Below are 22863 nucleotides of genomic sequence, written 5' to 3'. Positions count from 1 at the left end.
ATGCAAAGAACAAACGAAGTTGCTCTCTGTGATCTTTACCAACAGTTTCTCAGAACAGTATACAAAACTGCGAAAGAGCAGTGAGCGAAATTAAAAGAAAAGCAACTCTAGTTCATTGATAGCAGCTACCAGAAAAAAAAAGATTCTAACTTTTCAATCAATGAATTCGGACACGCATTGGGAAACTCAAATACTCAGCCTTGCCCTAAAATGCGATGAATGCAGTCAAGAGTACATCTCTTCTTTTTCAGAAGCATCAGCAGTAAAAACCACACAAAAACTAAAAAGCTCAAAGTTACTGACTACAACCAAGAAATACATACCCGCGGAAGAGATGCCATTAAACTTTATGTTCTGCATTGCCATTTTAATATCAAAACCCGTCTGATAACATTAAACACCTAATGTTGGGTGAATCAGCAAAACTGTCTTTGTTAGTCACTCAAAAGCAACCAGATTTCAGAGAATCAGAAAAATATGCAGAAACTCAAATTCTTTGCCTTTTTGCGGATTACAGTGTGGAGCTTACACAAAATCGTTCCGAGAATGCGACTTTAGTGCAAGAGACTCAATCAAAATGAACCAAAAGGTTGCGTGTAAAAAGCGAAATACGTTGCGGCCAGCCTGGGGCAGACTTTGTTTTGTTTTCAAATCTTTCTGTTAACACTCAGAAAGCCCAAACAAATCATAGACGATCGATCGCAGTGTACTATTTGCATATAATACATTCATAAATTTAAGCCATGGAATACAAAAATGAGCTATTCGATACAACAGGCAACTTTTGAAAGGCTTTTCACATCCATTGAGGTAAAAAAAGCGACATAATAACTGCATCTATTGTTTCCTAAAATTAAGATCACAAAACGAAACTAAGTTTGTCTTTTATACAGTAATTTGATGTTAAATAAGAGGTATTCGGACGTCTCCAGATGCTTCTAGTTATTTGTCGGAAAAGTGTTTTTGAATTCAAATTCTCGCAAGAAACTTGCAAGATTCATGCGAAATTTCATATTCAAAACGTATTTACGAAAATAGTCTATTAGAATCAGTTCTGTTGATCGAAATTTAGTTATGAGTCAATTCATTTTGTTTGCAGTTAGTTGTAGCTGTCAAAAACACTCATAAAATTTTTCCAGAAATTAAAAACTGGCAAGATTCTTGAAAGATTTGAATCCGCGCTAATTTTTTTTTCATTCATTTTGGTTTTGTACTTTGTTTAATCAACAGTAATCTACTTCGAAGTGTTTAAAACATCAGTACCCTGTTTTAATTTTTTGCAGGAATTTTTATCTTGCAAGATTCTTGCAGGAATTTTGAATCATCTTTCACGATTTGAATCCGCTCATCACCAGGGCCCACTTTTTATGCCCCCATTTTAAACTGCTGCGCTGATATAGCACGTTATTATGTAGACGAACACGTCCGACTGGGGCAAAAAATTATATGCCTACTGCGCTGGGGTGGGCAGAACAGATCACAATTATTGACAACAGAAATTCTGATTCCGCGTCACCGTTATATTATTCCAAGACGGATCGCTCGACACAAAACCGTACTAGATAATTTGATCATTACAAGTAGCAATCTTAACAAACAAGTAGAAACGTTATTTAGTAAATCTTGTCCATCTGAATTGCAAACAAATCCTTGTAGTTATAAACAAATCCGACTCAATAAACAAATCTGACTCACATCTGAATCAATTCCAAAAAACCCTTCTGATGTTATGTGGCTAATGGATTTATGTCACAGTGGAGTAAAGTTGTAAGTGGTGTCCCACAAGGTTCAATGCCAGGAATATCACCTTACTGACCTGGCCCTTGTAAGCAAAAATGTTGATATTATATTGTTTGCTGATGATACAAATATTGAAGCGATAAGTTGTTCAGAGAAAGACATTAATAACGATCTGAACAGTGTTAATGATTGGTTAAAAAATAACAAATTGGTTTTGAATAAGGAAAAGACGGAACAAGTGAATATAAAAACAGAATCGCCTACACAATTTATATTGAACCGAGAAACGATAAGTGTGAATCCGGAATGAAAAAATTTTGGTGTAAAATTTGACTCCACGCTGTCTTTTCGTGGCTACATTGAACATGTGCGAAAAATATTATATAAACAATGTCGCAAAGTTAAGGCACTATGCGTCTCGAAAACAATTAACTATTTTAACACAAATACTAATCCTATAATCCAATATGGTTGCAGTATACTGTTGCTGCAGTTTTTCTTCGCTTGAAGCTATCTAAATATTACAACAGAAAATCTTAAAAGTTTCGGAAAAAAATTCGATGAGTCGGAAGTTTTATTTCTGAAAAATAATACCTAAACTGTGTATGAGTTGCACATTTACGAGGTTTTGAATTTTGTAGTGCGAGCAATCAACAGTTATCACTCTGTCGTTCTGTAATGATTTATTCAGATTCAATAATTCGGCGAGAAAAAGTAGAACTAGTAAAATTGCCCTTTTAAAAGAACCACTGTTCAGAACTAAAATAGAGCAATATTCAATAAGAACGAGAGGTGTAGCTTTACTCGTATATCCTCCAAATATGAATAAAGCTACATAAAGTGAAATTACAAGTTTCTATCATAAATTCAGACCATATCTAGTTAAACGAGTAACCTTAAGGTATAATTCCAAAGCGCCTCACTTTTGTGTTATATTGATACTAGCTGTATGTGACCTTCTCTGGTGGGCAGTTTGAAAGAGAAGGTTTGTTAACCTCGTAATCTGTCCTTGTTGATTTCACAGCCAATGATTCAACTAAATTCTTTCTTTCTTTCTTTCTTTCTTTCTTGTCATCAACATTGATGCCCAGTGGATTATTTGCCATATGTGCACTATTTACCATCTGTGCCCGATACTGATTCGACATGATTAAGAAAAGTCATGCAAGTATTCAGCCATAACAACATCAGAAATCGTGAAGAACAGTCAATTTAACAGAAACTAGAAACTGGAAACTGATTAATTTATACTAAACCAATGTAATCCTTTATTAATTCAATAATCAAATAAATCTCACAAAGTTCCTAAGGCGGCCAATGTAACATTCTGGCGCCCAACGAAAGAATGGACAGCTAAAATTTCCTTCTCGAGAATTTTTTTTCTCGTGATCAGGGTAGAGAAGGAAATTTTAGACAAAGACCCATCCCAACCAACCCAACCCGAGGCAACCCATCATCGCCCAACCCAACAGAGAGTTTATATCTGGGACTCCCTTGATTACCTTATTCTTATTTCCTTTGACTCTGGTGATTCGCCAGTAATTTCCCCAGCGTTGTTTTTTTTCTCGCACCTAGAGAATTTTTTCCGGACGTGTTAACAACTTGCGATAAATTTCAGCCATTTGTTTTATTGCTCCGATACCGCCATTAAAATTTTATTTTGCTATTGGCAAAACCAACGTTTCGTACCATGTGTTCTGGCATAAACCTCGGTTTGTGTCCGGATTTTACTGTGGTTATTTGGTAGATTTTGAGTTTATCAATCTGGTATTGGTATTTGATGGTATCCGGTAAGGTTTGTTAGGCTTGGCAAGGTTCGGTAAGTATTGGTAAGGTTTGGTAAGGCTTGGTAAAGTTCGGTAGATATTGGTAAGGTTCGGTAAGGCTTCGTAAGGTTCGGTAAGGCTTGGTAAGGTTCGGTAAGGCTTGGTAAGTTTTGATCAGACTCGGTAAGGATTGGTAAGGTTCGGTAAGGCTTGGTAAGGTTCGGTAAGGCTTGGTAAGGTTCGGTAAGGCTTGGTGAGGTGCGGTAAGGCTTGGTAAGGTTTGATCAGGTTCGGTAAGGTTAGGTAAGGTTCGGTAGTTTTGGTAAAGTTCGGTAGTTTTGGTAAAGTACCGTATCAACGTTTTGGCAGGGTTTAGTACACTTTGGTAGGTAATTGTTAACCGTTAGTTAAATAAACAGGTTTTGGCCTTGAGACTTGGTTAACAATGCTACTAAAAGTGGCTAAATTAAATTCAAAGCTCTAGACCCACTCAACAAAACAGAGTTAATGGTTCTTACTCGAACCGGAAAATCAACAAGAGTTAAACGTCAGGTAAATTCTACGAGTTCACAAACACCAGCAATGGGTGAAAACGAAGAATCCTCTGTTGATCCTCATTTGAAACACATTAAAAACCAAAAGCTAATGTTTGAAAGCGAAATTGAATCCTGCATCGAATTCGTTGTTTCAGGAATCGATTCCGGGGAGGACACGGAAACTCTAGAAGAAACATTGAGCGAAATTAAAGAGCTGCAAGAGAAACTCGACAACTCCGTTCAAGAGCTTTTGGACATCTCACCATCAGAAGACGCAGATACGCTCTGTTTTCAACTTAGCAAACTAAAATTCAAGATTCGAAAAACAACCGCTGCCCTCCGCAAACACAAAAAAGAAACTCAAAGCGCAGAAGTAAGCAATGTTTCATCAGGCAACTTAAGGGTAACATTTGATAGTAGCAGCAGTAACCCAACCATTCTTAACACTAACAGGACCTCTACAAATTTCTCAGCATCCGCTGGGAACGAAGTGTCAGGTCAACTTTTTTCGTCGGACTCTGCAGCGCCCGCTAGCTCAGTTCAATCCAATTCCATTTCGCCGCCGGCTAATATGGAATCCAATATTGGTTTCTCAACGGCTACTTCATCTGGAAATCTTGTTCACAGTGCCTTGTCTTCGGAACCGTTTCTTGCTAATTCAAACAGTAGTTCAGTCAACCAGGACACATCATTTCATGTTTCGAACAGCAATCCATCATGGAGATTCCTTTCCAATCAACAATTCTCAGATCCGTCGGCGTCCGCTACACTTGGCTCTGCTTCATATCAGAACCCCATCTCCATGTCCACTTGTTTCCAGAAATCTGTACCCAAGTTGCAGGCAACAAAATTTGATGGCAACCCACTCGACTGGATGAAGTGGTTCAGCATTTTTCAAGCCACAATAGATCGATCGCCTATGTCATTATCAGAAAAGATGATACATCTTCAATCGCTATTAACTGGAGAGGCAAAGCATTTAATAGATGGATACGGCTGCAACGGTAGTCTGTATGTCCCAGCGTTGAATCGTCTTGAGGAACACTTCGGAAACCCAAACCGGATAGTAAATGCCTTTCTTGATAAACTCTCGCAGTTCAAACCACCTAATCTGACTGTCCCTGAAAGTTATACCCAATTTTCAGCCTTTCTCTTGACCCTAGTGGATACATTTCAACAACTTGGATTCAATCACGACATCCATTCTACTACAAATCTCAATCAGGCATTGAATAAACTTCCGACACCAGTCCGCCTGGACTGGAAAAAGTATGCCCTCGAAAAGTTTTCACTCCAGCCTTCTCTTAAAGACCTTTCTGATTGGTTATCAATCTACGCAAAGGCTTGTAGAGATTTGCCAGCGCCAATTTCCATAACACGACCCAGCCATGGAAGATCAAACTTTGCCCATAAACCTTGGATTCAGACAACTCAAAGTCCCTTGCCCTCATCTACGAGAACGACAAGCAATGGTCAACAAGGTGGCTCCTTTTCAGACGGTAACAAACAAGTCCCCTCCAGAACTGTTGTTTGCCCCAGTAATGAGACCTGTCAATATCTCTACAAATGTTCTCATTTCCAAACCCTCTCTCCTTTCGATCGGAGAGAACATGTCAAAAACTTAAAACTTTGCTTCAACTGCTTTGGAAGTCATCATGTTCAACATTGCAATTCAAAAAATGTTTGTCGAACTGGCAATTGTGGCCGAAAGCATCATACTCTGCTCCATGAGAGCTTTAGAGACAATAATCAGAGAGTGAAGCCGCCTTCGGCCGTTAAATCCGTTCAATTACATGGAACAGGACAAGTAGCACTTGTTCCGGTTGAACTTTCCAATGGTGTAAAAACTCTTGATACTTATGCGTATCTAGACAACGGAAGTTGTCAAAGCTTGTTGCTTACATCTGCAGCATCAGAATTGGAGATTGACATGAACACAGTCGCTAAAATGCCTATCAGTGGCTACCATACAACTAGAGAAATAGACTGTTCTCAAGTTTCTGTCCAAATCAAGCCATACAGATCTCAGAATAGCTCAGTAGTTTCAATCGATGTGCTATTAGTACCAGATCTCAATATGACACCAGTTAAAACCAGTGAGCTGAACAAACTTTGTAGTAAGTTTGATCACCTTAAACACATCACGTTTCCAAATGTCAAACAAAATCAAGTGTGTATAATCATTGGAATTGATAACCTTGAACTAATCCACTACAATGAGATAGTTAAAGGCCCGAAAAACACACCTTGGGCTGTCAAGACACCATTAGGTTGGACTTGTGCCGGAAAGACCAACATAATTGCAGATGAGCAAAATCCAGTTCTCAAAACCCAAATTTGTTCCCATGGCCAATTGGACAACGAACTTTTCACTAAAGTTCAGGATTGGATGAAGATCGAAAATTATGGCATTGCATCCAAGAAAAAGGCACTGTCCAAGAACGATGAAAAGGCTTTGGAAATTTTACAATCCACAACCAGATTCAAGGATGGTCATTACGAAGTTGGTCTCTTGTGGAAAGAGAACGCAAAATTGCCGAATAACAGATGGCTCGCTGAGAAACAGTTGAAGCAGCTAAAAGCAAAGCTTTCCACAAAGCCAGTATTAAGAGAAAAATATGAAGAGACTTTGCAAAAGGACTTGCAAAACGGATATGTTGTAAAAATTGATCCTTGTACCGACAACACAAAGTCAGTTTCTTATCTACCTCATCATCCGGTCTCAAACGAAAATAAGCCCGGAAAAATTCGACGGGTGACTAACGCATCCAGCATCTTTCAAGGCCAATCTCTCAACTCAAACCTGTTGAAAGGCCCGGACTTGCTCAGCAATCTTGTTGGGATTATTTTGCGTTTCAGAGAAAGTCATATCGCAATATCTGCTGACATTGAGCAAATGTTTATGCAAGTCAAAGTTGCTCCTTCAGACCGTTCATATCTTCGTTTCTTGTGGGATCACAACGGCAAAATAGAAGAATATGAATACACTAGCCACATATTTGGTGCAACGTCATCACCTTGCATTGCATCGTACGCTCTACGTCGCTCTGCAATAGATAATCAGAAACATTTTCCTGAGGTTTCCCATATTGTTGAACGCAATATCTACATGGACGATTTGTATATTTCCACTGACGACGTCGAAAAAGCTGTAAACATAATGAGCAGCACTAAAGCTTGCCTGTCTCTTGGGGGTTTTAACCTCACCAAGTGGAATTCTAATTCAGCTGCGTTTTTGCAACAAGTCAGTAGGGATCAACTTTTAAACACAAACGAAGCTTCACCTCAAATTCAAAAGGTCCTCGGATTACCGTGGAATGCAAAAACAGACACTTATGTAATCGAGAAGAAACTTTTCAAGAAGTTCCCCTTGGATAACACTATGGTAACACAAAGAAAACTTCTGCGGTTTGTCGCATCCATTTTTGACCCCCTAGGTTTTATAGCACCGCTCACCATCCGAGTTCGTAAAAGTCTACAGGCCGCCTGGAATCATGGACCAAAATGGGACAAACCATTGGACCTCAATGAATTTGCAGATCTAACTCAGCTGCAAAACGAACTACGGGAATTCCGCGAAATTTCAATACCACGTTGTTTATTCATTAACAAAGCAATTAGGGAAACAGCTCTCCATACATTCTCAGACGCGTCGGAATATGCACTCTCAGCAGTTTCGTATCTTAGGATTGAATACATTGATGAAACCGTTCAAGTGAAATTCATCATGGGAAAAGCCCGCGTAGCTCCAATCAAAAGAATGACAGTTCCAAATCTCGAGTTGCAAGCCGCCGTCTACGCAGCTCAGCTCGCACAATTTGTGACAGAAGAGCACGACCTTCAAATTAATGAAAAAGTTTTCTGGTCCGATAGTACCACAGTTCTTTATTGGCTCAGAACCCCAGAGATACGTCATCGCATATTTGTTGCTAACAGGTTGGCGAAGATACTTGATGTATCAACAGCACATGACTGGAATTACATCACCTCAGCTGACAACCCAGCCGATGATGGCTCAAGAGGCTATGAAGTTAAACAGATGAACTGCAGTTCTCGATGGCTCAACGGTCCTTCCTTTCTACAGTTACCAAAAAGTGACTGGCCAAGTCAGGACATCTTGAAAGCACGAAATTCAAACAACGTTCTCATCGTTCATGCGTTGCAAACCGATCTGCACTCAGCAATTCAATGTCCCATCGACATTGCACGCTTCAGCAATTGGAATCGTCTGGTTAGAGTTGCAGCATACTGCTTCTTCTTCCTCGATCGCTTGAAAAAACAGAGCAGTAGCTTATCGCTCGCACATCACACACTGGCTTACAAGTACCTCATCGGCGTTGCTCAAAGTCAGAACTTTGGAAGTGAGATTTTGTCTTTACAAAAAGGCAAGGAGATACTTTCGTCGAGCCCTCTAAAGACACTCTGTCCTTTTGTTAACGGAAAAAATGAACTCCGCGCCAAAGGTCGGCTTTCTAAGGCAATGGTCTTAGAAACTGCTCGCCATCCGTTAATTTTAGACGGGGTTAACCCAATCGTTAAGCTCCTCATCAAAAACACTCATGTGGTGAATAGTCACTCTGGTGTTGAACAAACACGTTCCTTTCTAATGGAATACTATTGGATTCTGAAATGCCGAGCTGTCGTTAGACAAACAATACGTCAGTGCATTCCCTGCCGAAGAATGGCTCAAGAAATTTGTCCAACTCAGATGTCAGATCTGCCCAGTGAACGTTTACCGCTACAAAATCACTTTGCGTTTGCCACAACAGGCCTGGACTTCATAGGTCCCTTTCCTATAAAACAGTGTGGTAAATTTGCTACCCGTTATATCCTTCTATTTTCATGCTTAGCTGTAAGAGCCGTTCATTTGGAAGTTTCTGAAAGTCTTTCTACAGATTCTACAATGAGTTGCATCCGCAGATTCATTAGCCGCCGCGGAAAACCAAAAATATTTTATTCTGACAACGGAAAATCTTTTGTCGGCTCTTGTTCCGAATTGAGAAAAGGAATAGAAGCTCTCAGATCCTCGCGAGAATTTGCATATAAGCTCCACATCTTAGACGTAGATATCAATTGGAAATTTAACCCCCCTCTGGCTCCGCATTTTGGCGGCAGCTGGGAAAGATTAGTTCAAGTTTTCAAACTCTCCCTCTACAAAGTTATTGGCTCAAGAACGCTAACAGACGAAACGCTGTCAACATTCACTTGTGAAATTGAGTCCAACATGAATTCGCGACCATTGACGAATGTTTCTAGCGATATAAACGATCCACTCCCTTTAACGCCAAATCATTTCCTTTTGGGTAGACCCTCAATCAATCTCCCTTCAGGAGTCTTCTCTCAAAGCAAAGTAGCAGTTACTAAATCTTGGAAAACATCACAAATTCTAGCCCAACATTTTTGGAACCGATTTATTAGAGAGTATCTCCCTAACCAGCAGAAACGCTCTAAATGGCATAAAGTAAATCAGAATTTAAAAGTTCACGACTTAGTCTGGATTTTGGAAGATTTCACACCTCGTGGTCTCTGGCCTCTAGCAAAGGTAATTGAAGTGTATCCAGGCTCGGATAAAGTAGTTCGGTCAGTCAAAATAAAGACTGCATACGGTGAAAAGATCCGCCCCGTTCTCAAGCTAAGTAAAATTTCTGAAGAGTAAATTACATTCACATTTAACGGACAAATTCACATCATTTTAGCACTCAGCCTCCATAAATTCCTCCTGCAGAAATCTACACTATCTCTAATGTGCAGTCACATCACTTACTTGTCGATCAATATCCAGTACGTTAAAAGGTACGTCACTCTTGAGTGGTTATAGTTAGGTACAGGTAGGTACAAGCCGCAACAAGTAGAAATCTCGGTTTTTCTTTGCGCTGTGTAGTAAGTTGCTACACCGCAGCAACCTTCGCTTTAGCCTTTTCCGCTTGTGTCGCAATTTTAGGGTATTACAATTTTTTGCCTTTACCCGCTCCGTCAGTTGGAAACGCCGACTTTGAAAATCATTTGCTTTGTTATCTCTTGTAACCATCTTTTTCTTCCCTCAGTTATTTTATCGGAATTATTTATTGGCTACAAAGTTTTTACCTAACAAAGCATCGTCTTTACGGAAGCCGACTATTCTTTGCAACCCTGCAAATGGGGCCGGCGATGTCATCAACATTGATGCCCAGTGGATTATTTGCCATATGTGCACTATTTACCATCTGTGCCCGATACTGATTCGACATGATTAAGAAAAGTGATGCAAGTATTCAGCCATAACAACATCAGAAATCGTGAAGAACAGTCAATTTAACAGAAACTAGAAACTGGAAACTGATTAATTTATACTAAACCAATGTAATCCTTTATTAATTCAATAATCAAATAAATCTCACAAAGTTCCTAAGGCGGCCAATGTAACATTTCTTTCTTTCTTTTTTTTCTTTCTTTCTTTCTTTCTTTCTTTCTTTCTTTCTTTCTTTATATAGGTATAATTCAATGCCGCTTTATAGTTAAATGTAGTGAAAATCTCACGAAACGATTTGTCTAATTGAAGTGTTCGGACTCCACCAAGGATGGGGACTTATCGAACTGGAAAATAAACGTTGTTCTCGGGGTTTAGTAACTCAAAAAAGTAATCAGGAAACTTTTAATGGGTTTAAAGTAGAACTTTGCAGAGATACGTGTTTTTAACTACCATGATCACTTCAGGAAATGAATTGAAAAATTTATCTACCTCAACCATGAACATTTAAACGTTCTGCAGCGTGAAGCGTAATTGCATAGCTTAAGATAAGGCGATAGGCCAAGATGGACATAAGAAACTCTGATATACTAAATCTATGAAAAAGCAAAAAATGTTTGATTTGCCAGAAAAGATTTTACCCGACAAATTATTTAACTCTGAAGATTTCCTCGATCCGGAAAGTCAGAGGGGAAGATTTTCTTCCAACAATTTCCCTCAACCGGAGTAGACCGAAGTGATATAATACAAGCGTCTCATAAAAAAGTCCGAAAGCTGAGAAAAAGGTTAGTTGAACGTAACAAATAGGCTTTAAAAACAATTTTACTGATCAAAAAAAGAAAGAGGGTTGGTGGTGGAGGGAGGGAGGGAGGGGGGGGGAGAGAGTAGCTGCACAAAAACTCTCGATTTTGACCTGACAAGAGAACAGATGGACACAGTGATGAAACTCCAACACTGCAATCTTTTTGGTAGTAATTAGCACAATTTCTTAACAGCATACAGGTATAGGAGATCAACCACTAGCCCCGCCCACTCGGCTTAACAATACGCCAGTAGTAAACTGATTGTCAAAACTTCGTTAAACTTCATATTACCCTTATTAACCCAATTAACCGAACAAACATCCACAGAACAATAATTCGAAATAGCACTGTAATTTGAAACAAGCATGCCAATTAGTCCACATAGACTATTTAGATAGGAGCATTTTCCAAAAATTAACTACGTTAATCTTTATTCAAATGTTTCCAAGTAGTGGATAAAACAAGGGATTCAACCACCAGTAAAATTTGTCCCTTTCTCCTAACGCTAATCGCGCATGTCGAATCGGGCCAAATTTTACTGTTTGTTGAATCCCTTGTTTTATCCACTACTATATATTAGCTCTAAATTCAATAAAAAAATCAATTAAAATCAAAAATAAAAAAATCAAAAAATCAAAGCAAAATTTACATTTCTCACATTATCTCACACTCTTAAAGAGTGATTCACTCTTATTCGGCGTGATCCCCAGTAGAAAAGATCGCTCTTTTTCGCTCTTAAAGAGTGAATCCCTCTTTTTTGATATTTTTTAATTTTTTTATACTTTTTATTTCAAATTATCTATACTTTTCAATAAATTTATATTTTCTTTTATTTTTTCTATATTTATTCCATTATTAATAAGAAATGATACAAAATTAGAGTATTAACATGAACAACTATCAGTGAAACTGCTTCGCAGATCCTCTGTTTGGTTAATAACTAAAGGACTTACAGCTCTAGGACTTTGCCAACTAGGATTAAATGTTTTATCCGCGAAGCGGTTTAACCGATCAGTTATATTTCTACTAAACCCTCTAGTCAATTCTATATCTGGATGTCGTTTCTTTACATGAGCCCGTATCCCGTCATATCTCACAACAGAAGTACAATATGGACAATTAACTTTAGCTGAAGTACAACTTCTACATGTATACTTACCCTCATCAAAATTATTTAGTGGTTTTATATAATTACACTTATTACAACATCTGGTTAATACTTCAGAGCTGGGGTTAAGGTTAGGGTTAGGGATAAGGTTAGGGTTAGGGTTGGGGATAAGGTTAGGATTGGGGTTAGGATCTGAGTTAGAGTTATAGTCATAGATAGAAACAGAACCACAACTAGAGCTAGAACTGGGGTTAGAACCAGAACCAGAACTAGAACTAGAACTAGCGTTAGAACTAGAGTTAGAATTAGGGTTAGAACTAGAACTAGGGTTAGAACTAGAATTAGAATGAGAACTAGGGTTAGAACTAGAATTAGAACTAGAACTAGATTCATTTTTTAAAGAATAACCCCATGGGGAAAAATCATTAGCACAAATACCATTTAATATTATATTACCACACATACATTTATCAGTTTTATCTTTATGAAATGATTCATAATGATATTTTAAAACAGCAATGTTTCCACATTTATAGTTACACTCTAAACATTGTAAAAGCATTTTTAATAGATAAAATTATCAGTGAACGAGCTTTGCTCGTGGTCCTCCAACGAACTTTGTTCGTGGTTTACCAAACTGCTCAACGGAGTTGTTTTGCAAATTCGCAGATAATATTAGCTATGCTGTAGAATCGGTGTACAAACTTTGTGGATAATATTTAGCCATGATTTCAATTAAATCTTTAGTATTATCTTTAGATGTGATACACTCTGCTAAATATTTATTTCCTTAAGTATTGAGTGTATTAGTTTTACATCTCTTATCTAAAATCAAATCAAAGTCTAATTCTTTTTTATCTTTAACAAAATTTAAAATTTCTTCTCTAAATTCTTCATTATTTATATATAGTTTGTTTAAAACCCTTCCTGCCTTTCTAATCAAAATTCCCATCTCTTCATTGACGAAGTCATAGTTACACTGATCAGTATACGAACTTTGTTCGTGGTTTACCAAACTGCTTCCCTGATCAGTATAACTGCTTCGTGTTTCACCTTCCAACTGTTCTCCATATCCAACATTAACTAATGTATTTACTCTACTCAACATTGTGCTTGCTCCCATTGCTACAGTTCCAGCATTTCTTGATATTGAATCAGGATAAAAACAATTAAATATAAATAAACCTGTGCCTATAATTCCACCAATATATGATAAAATTTTCATACCCTTTCCCTTAATCATCTCTTTTGTTAAAACATCATTCTGAATTTTAATATTATTTAAAGTAAGAAGTTTATTAAAAATAAAACTGATAATTATCATGATTAATAACATTTCTATCTGTTGCATTAATCATTAGTGGTTTCATATATGCTATAGGTTTATTTATATCTTCTCTTTCTAAATCATCTTTAAAACTAAGAGCTTTTAAATCAAGGAAACCAACTCTTGAATCATATATCATTGTTCTATTACTACTAATAATAATAAAAGTATTTTCCTTTTTATTGTATTTAATTATACCATAACGAAGTTCATCTGACATTCCATCTGTACAATTATAATAGTTACTATTTAATTCACTAATTATTTTATTGAAGTCATGTTCACATTTATATATCTCATTAAAGTTTTTAAATAGGTCAGGATCATTATAAGTTGTTGAATAAATAGTATCACAACTCATTCTTGCTGTATTAATTATTTGAGCTGGTTTATCACACATTACAATCATTTGAATATTATAATGTCTACATTCAGTAAAATAATAACCTATATCCTTATTTAACCTATTCCCCATAACATCAAGTACTATTACACAATTTTGAAATTTATGCATATTATTTTTTGTGATCATATATCACATTTATTAAACCCAGTATAAAACTTATTAGACTCAGGATCTATCCAGTCTCTGTCATCTTTACAAACTATAACTATGGACCTTTGGTCTTGATCTTGAACTTGATGTTGAACTTGATCTTGAACATGATCTTGAACTTGATGTTGAACTTGATCTTGAACTTGATCTTGAACTTGATCTTGAACTTGATGTTGAACTTGATCTTGATCTTGAACTTGATCATGGTCTAAGTATAACTTTAAGTATTGTCTAATAAAATATGTTTTGCCTGTACCAGTTCCACCATAAACAATAGTATGTAATGGTCACTTTCATATTCAAATCTAACTAGACTCCTATTCATAAATCCACCAAAGCTTTCTTCTAGTTTTGTATAGTTACTTGGTATTGAATCATATATTATATAACAAATTCCAATTATAATAATAAAAATAAAAACTGCACTACCTGTTTCCATTTTTAAATAATAAATATAGATTTGATTTAGATTTAGACTTAGACTTATAATTAGACTTAGATTTAATAAATTTATTATATAAAAATGCTCATCATAACTTTTGAGGAATTCAATAATAAATTTAACATTGATAATAATGCTATGAGTGATATCAGAATAAAAGATATAGGTAAAGATATAAGTCTAACACCAATTGAGATGGTAATGAGAGATCAAACTCCAGATAGTATCAGGGATCCTAATTTCAACATTATTGAAAATCTACATCCAACTGAAGGTACACATTGGGTTTTAGTTATAAGAAGAGAAGGTGGTCCAACATACTACTTTGATAGTTTTGGTGTAGAAACTCCACCTTTATTTTTAGAAGAATATGTTGATCTAGGCTCTAATGAGAGAATACAACAACTTGATGAATCTTATTGTGGGGCTTATTGTTTATATATGATCTATCTTATTGATAGAGGATTTAGAATTAAAAGTGCTTTGAATATTCTAGTTAATCAATGTAAATATCCAGGAATATATAATTAGTGTTTTTGTTTAAGTTGTAATGTTAATCACGGAATGGACTCCTTCCGTGGCATGCCAACCTGCTTCGCAGATGATAATGATAATGTTAATGATAATGATAATGTTAATGATAAGGATAATGTCATTGATAATGATAATTATAATGATAATGATAATGATTATGATCTACGAAGTAGCTTTGCTAATAATGATAATGTTAATGATAATGTTAATGATCTACGAAGTAGAGTTGCTAATAATGATAATGTTAATGATAATGATAATGTTAATGATAATGTTAATGATAATGTCAATGATAATGTTAATGATAATGTTAATGATAATGATAATGATAGAGATAATTTTATATATCTATTTGATGAAAAATATCAAAGGAGTAAATCTAATAGGAATAGCAATAGTAATAGCATTAGTATTAGTCCTACTAATATCCGTGAAGCGGTTTCACCGATATCTGTAAACATAAATGATGATCTATATTCATGGCTAAATGATGATGATATAATTTCTGAAGCCGCATTCCCAGATAACTTTAGATGTATAATATCTGGTCCTAGTGAATGTGGTAAGACATTCTTATTGAAAAAACTGATTCTAGCTAGTATATAATTTGATAAGCTATACATCATTGGACCTACTGGTGATCAGTACCATGGTATAGAAAGAATAAACCCAAAAGCAGATGTTGAACTTATTAAAGATATAAAAGATTTACCATCTCCCGATAAACTACCCAAAGACTTAAAGAAACTAATGATATTCGATGATGTTAGAGCCAAAGAACCAGTTATTAATGAATACTTTTGTAGAGGTAGACATAATAATTGCAATATGATATATCTTAATCAAATCCTGTTCTCTCTGGATAGGCAGAGTGTTAGAGAGAACTGTAATCTATTTTATTTGAACAGAGAGGTAAAGTCCTAGCATCGATATATCAAGATTTCTTTAATAATATTGAACTTAGTTATAATGATTTTGCTAATATATGTAAAAAGGTATGGAAAGAGCCTTATAATTACACTGTAATTGATATAACTAAAAATAAAAATATTAATGGTAAACTAAGAATTAATTGGGATCGGAGAGTTTTATAATCAATTGGGATCGGAGGGTTTTATAATTAAGTATAAGTATCAGTGCAAGTACAAATAAAAGTCTAAGTATAAGTGTAAGTAAAGTCTAAACCCAAGTCTAAGCCTAACTCTAAGTCTAAGTCTAAATCAGATGTAAAGTAAAACTTAATACATCACCATTAAAGTCTATAGGTCTTCCATGCTCATCTTCAATATGAAATTCAATATATTCTATTCTATCTTTAGTTACATTTTGATATAAGATATTAGTTGGTATATTTATCAAATAGCCTGGTGGTTCAGTTAGATTAAAAGTATATAGTATGTCTGTATCTTTACCATTATCTTTAGCTCCAGATATCACAATACAATGAATGTTAATAGTACTAAAACCCATAATATCAATAATTTTCTGAGATTTATATCTACCTTTTTTATAAATTATTTTTCTAAATCCTAGTAATGAGGCTAGTGAGTTTTCTATATCAAAGCTGATTGCTCCTTGTTTTATTTCCATTAAACATTTCATCGTATTGTTATCAGGTTCTATTATAACATTACCATCAGTTTCTTCTTTTATTAATTCTGCTATGTCAGTTAACTCATATGCTCCCGGTGTAATAGTTGAATATAGCAACGGGATTCCTTTATAATTATAATTAAGTATAGATGTAATATTTGGGCTTGAGGTAGAGATAGGGTTAAGGTTAGGGTCAGAGCTAAGAGCCCGAGGTAAAGCTTCATCATCTTCTATAACAGTACTAGCATATAAGAATTGATTGTTTCTCCTATTCACATTAAACACTGAATTATAAACAGATAATCTAATTAAACCTAATTTTGTTGTATTAAGTATAGGTTCACTAAAGTTAAACTTTTCTGTTGGTTTTATCATTCTAAAGTTAAGTGTATGCTCTTCTTTAGTTTTAGTTAGAGCTTCGTGTATATTTTGTAGTTCATATAAAATCAAGTTGTCTGTCATTTTTTATCTAATAAAAATGGATTTTAATTTGGATGCAACTTATGGTTACAACAATGATATACACAAAGTAAGATTATAAAATATAAACCCAATAATCTAGCAACAATGAATACGGTTAATACCAATATTAATATCATACTCAATAGAGAAGAGAATCACTTAAATATACATGATTCATATCTAGAGATAGAGTTTGTTGTATCAGATGATGCTGGTGGTGTATTTGCTAATGATGCTAATATCAGATTAGTTAATTATGGTATGATGGCATTGTTTAGTTCAATTAAGCTTGAAACTAGTGGTGGAAGGACTTTTGAATATATAGATCATTGTCATCCTAATCTATTGATGTATAAGTTATTAACTAGTACTGGTGATGAATATGAGAGTGGTTTTGTTAGAAATCAGGGCAATAGGGATAGTCAACTCAAAGGTGACCATATTGCTGCACAACGAGGACATATGTATATGATGATTAAGATGAGTGATCTATTTGGTTTCGTAAATGATTTAGAAAAGATTATATATGGTTTAGGATTTAAATTAATATTAAAAAGGAATAATAAAGATAGAGCTCTATATAGAGTTAATGCTAATCCTGGTGCAGTTGCTAATGATGGTAATATAGAAATTAGAGAAATATCATGGTGTGTGCCAAGTATTGATCCTAGTAATGATAATAGAATTATTGTACAAAAGGGTTTAAGTAAAAAGAATAATGTAGACTTTAGTTATTATGAAAGAAAGACATTTTATAAGAATGTACCCAGTGCTACTAACTTTTTGTTTGATCTAGGTATGGAAAGTGTTATGGAAAGACCGCAATATTTAATAGTTGGTTTTGAAAATAATAATGTTAATGAACAAACTCATGATGCAAGTACATTTGATGTAATGAATGTTACTGAATGTTATTGTAAGATTGGTAGTGAGTTTTATCCTGAGGATAGAATGAATATTAATTATGGAACCAATAATTATAATGAGGCTTTTAAAGAGATTGTTAGCTTTAATAAAGATTATAATGGGCTACCACATAATATAAAACCATATATAAATCATAGAACATTCAAAAGTATTTACAGAATATATGTATTCGATACTAGATATCAAAGGGATCATATAGGTCCACAACCAATACAACTTAATTTTAAATTTAGTGCTGCAGTTGCAGATGTTATATGTCATGCATTAGTATTAACTAGAAAGGTTATTAGTGTGAATAGTGATGGTAATAAGATGGTTGATATAGTCTGGTAGAGACTAATGACCGTAGGTCTATAATATCATAGATATAATTTAAGTCATAGATATAATTTAGGTCATAGATATAATTATAATTTTATATATAACTCTAGCGATAATTATAATTTTAGATTAACTCTAGTGATAAATATAATTATAGTATAATATAGTTATTGTTATAATTATATACTTATACTTATACATAACCATATACTTATACTTATACTTATAGCTAGTCAGCTCTAATTGTTACTCTTGTTAATACCCAACTATTTTTTATTAGTATTAACAAAACCTTTAGCATAAATAATATCTAATTTCTTTTTATTCTCTAGAGCTAAGCTTCAAGCTTAATCTTAGGCTTAGGTCTAACCTTGGGCTTAGGCTTGGGTTTAGGCTTAATAATAAGAAAAGGATTATACTTTTTAACTTCCATTATTTTTTATATATAGAAATGAGTCTTTTAAATAAGTTCAAAACTAATTCATTTTGTGTTGGAGGTAGACATTATAGTGGTACTGTTAATATAAGAGGAGCTATTACTTCAAAAGGTACTAAAATGTTAAAAAGTAATTGTGTTTTATGTAGCAGGAATAAATCAATGACAGTATCTGATGCAACAAAAGAAGCAGAAGGACTTAAAGATTTCTTTAAAAGTGTTGGTAAAGCTACGGTTAATTTTGGAAAGAAAGTTGCTAATAATCCAGTAAGAGCATTAGAAATAGCAAGTAAAATAGGAAGTGCAGCTGCATCTAGAAACCCTAAAGCAGCTCTAGCGGCTACACATGATTTAATTAAATTTGCAACTACTGGTGAAGGTATAAAAGTAGTACAAAAAGGAAGAGGGTTATACTTAGGTACAAAGAAAAGATAATTATTTGGTTATGATTATATTATGTTTATGATTATGATTAAATTAAGTTTATGATTATGATTATAACTAAGATTATGATTATATATTTATCGATCGGTGTAACCGCTTCGCGGATAAATATTAATACTTATATTACTATTACTAAAAACATTGTTATTACTAAGCACTAATATCTTTAATCTAAAAAAATACTCAGTTTGTTTTTCTTGTTCTTATAATCCTCATATAACTTAACAAATTCATTATACTCATCATTATCTATTTTATTATCATTCATTGATTTAGTATATAGTTTATTAAATTAATCACTAAACTGTTTACTTAAAATATACATTTGTGAATACGTTATAATTTTATTTCTAATTTTAGTATTAATTGTTTTTGATAATGAACCACAAACAGTTGCTGTAGCAATAGCTGTTGGTATAGAATAAGCTAATCCTATACCTGTTAATGAAACTGATGTTGTTGTTGCAGTTGTTGCTATTGATGATTATACTATTTCTGTTATCTCAGCTATGTTAATATAATTCTTATATCTGCTTAGCTTTTTATTATAGTTATTAGTTTCAGTTTCATAATAATTTCTAATATCTTTTATAATGTTAATATTGTTGTTAAATTTATTATTAGCTTGAATCTTTTCGTTTATCAATCTTTCTGATACTGATGACAAATCTGGATATAGTAATCTCTAACTCGGTGCTGTTGGATTGATCATTTCTTCGCTTATTTTCATTAGAAAAAATTCTTTCTATTTCTTTCATTATATCTTCTTGATTAAAACTATAATGCATCTCAAGTCTGTCTTTCTCTTTATTATCAAGTAACTTACTTTGTAAAAGTATAGCAATTATATATTGTACTATAACACCTCTAAGAGATTTATTGTATACTTCCATTTCTCTCAGACCGTTAGTAAACATTTCATCTAAGTGTATGTTAGTTATATTCTGATTAAACTTATTTTTATCAAATTCTTGCTTTAATTGATTATATTTAGAGATAGTATCTGAAGCAACTTTTTTACAAAACTTAACAGTATTTCTGACTTCATTTGTTGATTCAATAAACTCATTAATTAGTTCTTCATTAACTTGTGTTTCATTTAGTTGTAATCTTTTAGTTGTAACTTTATCAAAGTCACGTTTTCTTAGTTCAGTTATGTTTTTACTTAAAATGTCTATTTTATTAGAAGAGGATAATAAGTTATTGTCACAATACTCTTTATTAACAACATCTTTTTCATCTCTAGGAGGATGAACATTTCTAATTTTCATAGGTATCCTTCATATCAATATCATCATTATCTTCTAGGAATAACCCACGAGCCTTACTTAGTGTTAAGTTGTTTCCATTCCCTATATGACGTTTCGCATGGTTAAATCTATTTCTTGTCATTATTTATAATAAGAAATATATTTAATGATTCCAAAACCTTATTATTAGATTCAAAATCAAAATCAGATTTTAATAATTCCTGTTCGTAAAATTTACCTTCTATTATTTCACCATTAATATCTCCTATTTTATAATTTGGTGGTTGTGTTTTTAGAACTTCATTAACTTTAAACAATTCTCTATTCCAATTAGAAGTGTAACCTTTAGAGAAGATATTACGTTTATCTAAATTTCTAACATAATCACCAACTTTAAATTTTGGTGTTGCTTTGGTAGAATTAATATAGTATTTAACTTTATCAGGATTATTAGAAGCGTCAACTGGTGTCATTTTAATTGTCGAATGAATGTTATTGTTATATGTTACAACAGCATCATTTAATATATTTACCCAATTACCATCGCCATTGATGAACATTGGTTTATTTATTATGTGTAATAATGTTCTATTGAATCTCTCTAAAAACACAGCCTTTAAATCACTATAAGTAGAATATAGCTCTATCCCTGAAGCGGCTTTGCCGGTTGCATATTCTTTAAGTAAAGATTTAAATGTTTTATTGTAAAACTCACTACCTCTATCTACCCATAACTTTTCTGGTTTTCTAGGTTCAGAGCCACCTTGTGGATGTTCACTTAATACTATTTTAAAACCATTAGTTATAGATAAACCAGATTTATTCTTTAAAGGAATAGCCCATGCATATTTTGTGAATATATTTAAAACTGTTAACAAAAACTTCTAATTATTATTGTATTTACTTAGAGATGACTTATCAATTAAATCAGCTGACCATGTTTCATCTTTATATAGTGGTATTATTCTTTGTCTTTTAAACTTTGTTATTTGAGGACTGAATACTTCTTTAGCTAGTTGTTGTTTTTCTATCGTTTTATTTATGGACATAGTCATCTGCGAACGAGCTCTGCTCGTGGCTAGCCAAGCAGGTTCCCTGATGGACGTAGTCATGGTTTCACCTATTTAACATAATTAAAAACAAAATTATCTAGTTGGTTTTGATTAATAATATTCATAGATAATAGTTGCTTAGATATATCTAGCATTTCATCATATAACCCATCATGACCAGCTTTTGTTTCTAGTATTAATAATTCTAGTCTTTCTACTAAATTATTTGGGTTGCCATTTAATCCCCTGCCAAATATATCATCTCTTACCTCCATTATACGTTTTATTGTTCTATATCTAGCACTTTTTTATCCCCTTTTCCTAAATCATATCTAATATCCTTTAAAAACCTTTTAATTTTGTTTTCATCTTCCTCAACCTTATCATCATATGTTACATTTGATTTAGTAAGAAAATCAGTAAATCCTTCTGAAAACTCATATACATTATCCCTAACTAAAAATGCACCCTGCTCTAGAGTTATATCAACACCATTCATTTTATATCTCCTACTAGGTAAATCTACGAGTTCTAATTTTAATTGAGGATTAGTTTGAGCCCCCATGTCGTGAAGAAGTTTGGCTGTTTTTGTATCAACATAAACTGGTGCTATATCTTGAGTTTGCTTTATGGTCCCCTTTAACGTTTCACCAATCTGCGAAGCGGTTTCACCCATCTTGGAAGCAGTTTCATTAAACTGGGAACCAGCTTGCTCGATCATCTTAGTTTGTTTATCTAACTCTTGATTTTGCCAATCTATTGCTCTTAATGTTTGTTCACCTAATGCTAGACTCCGTTCACTGTTTTCATTTATCTGCGAAGCAGTTTCACTGATAGTTTTAGTTAAAGGATCGAATAACTCTTCTATTTCACCATAAAATTCTTGTTGTTTTAATTTATCTTCTAACCTATTTCTTCTGTTTTGTTTTTCTAGATTGTTTCATTCTATAAGTTTATCTAGTTTAGTCATTTTATATGTATTGAAAAATTATAATAAGAGTAAAAAATGGATAATGAAAACAGCTTCTCTCTTAATCTAAAAAGATGTTTAGCTTGTAAAAGACGTTGTAATACTATAGATGAGTTTATTGATCATATTAAGGAACTAAATCATGATGATTTAATAATTTCAACTTAATCTAAATATGTAGATGGGGCTGGGAAGATAATAAAATTTCTAGAATATAATAAAAATATAATAGCTGGAGCTACACTACATAAGAATACAATCATGGGAGACACTATGGAAAAACATATGGCTCAGATAATGATTTATAATATACTAACTACCAACCATATGGATGTAATGAATGCATTAGGTCTATAATTATTTGTTATAA

General features: G+C 33.8%; 2 protein-coding genes across 6 annotated transcripts in view; both read left to right on the top strand.

The window, feature by feature from the left end:
• Positions 1–22863, top strand: part of LOC142351863 (striatin-interacting protein 1 homolog) — a 454798-nt gene that overhangs the window by 134911 nt on the left and 297024 nt on the right. The window lies entirely within an intron of this gene.
• On the top strand, positions 4089–9698 carry LOC142351629 (uncharacterized). The gene has a single exon (XM_075403767.1). The coding sequence runs from the start codon at positions 4089–4091 to the stop codon at positions 9696–9698; it is 5610 nt and encodes a 1869-aa protein (XP_075259882.1).

Source organism: Convolutriloba macropyga, chromosome 13 (genome assembly GCF_964194025.1).
Source record: "Convolutriloba macropyga chromosome 13, txConMacr16.3, whole genome shotgun sequence".
NCBI classification, from domain to species: domain Eukaryota; kingdom Metazoa; phylum Xenacoelomorpha; order Acoela; family Convolutidae; genus Convolutriloba; species Convolutriloba macropyga.
The sequence above is the reverse complement of the archived record's forward strand: the minus strand, read 5'-3'. Positions and strand labels throughout refer to the sequence as shown.

What these genes read in the sequence shown, in the direction of transcription:
- LOC142351629 (XM_075403767.1), top strand. Translation starts at nt 4,089, where the DNA reads ATGGGTGAAAACGAAGAATCCTCTGTTGATCCTCATTTGAAACACATT.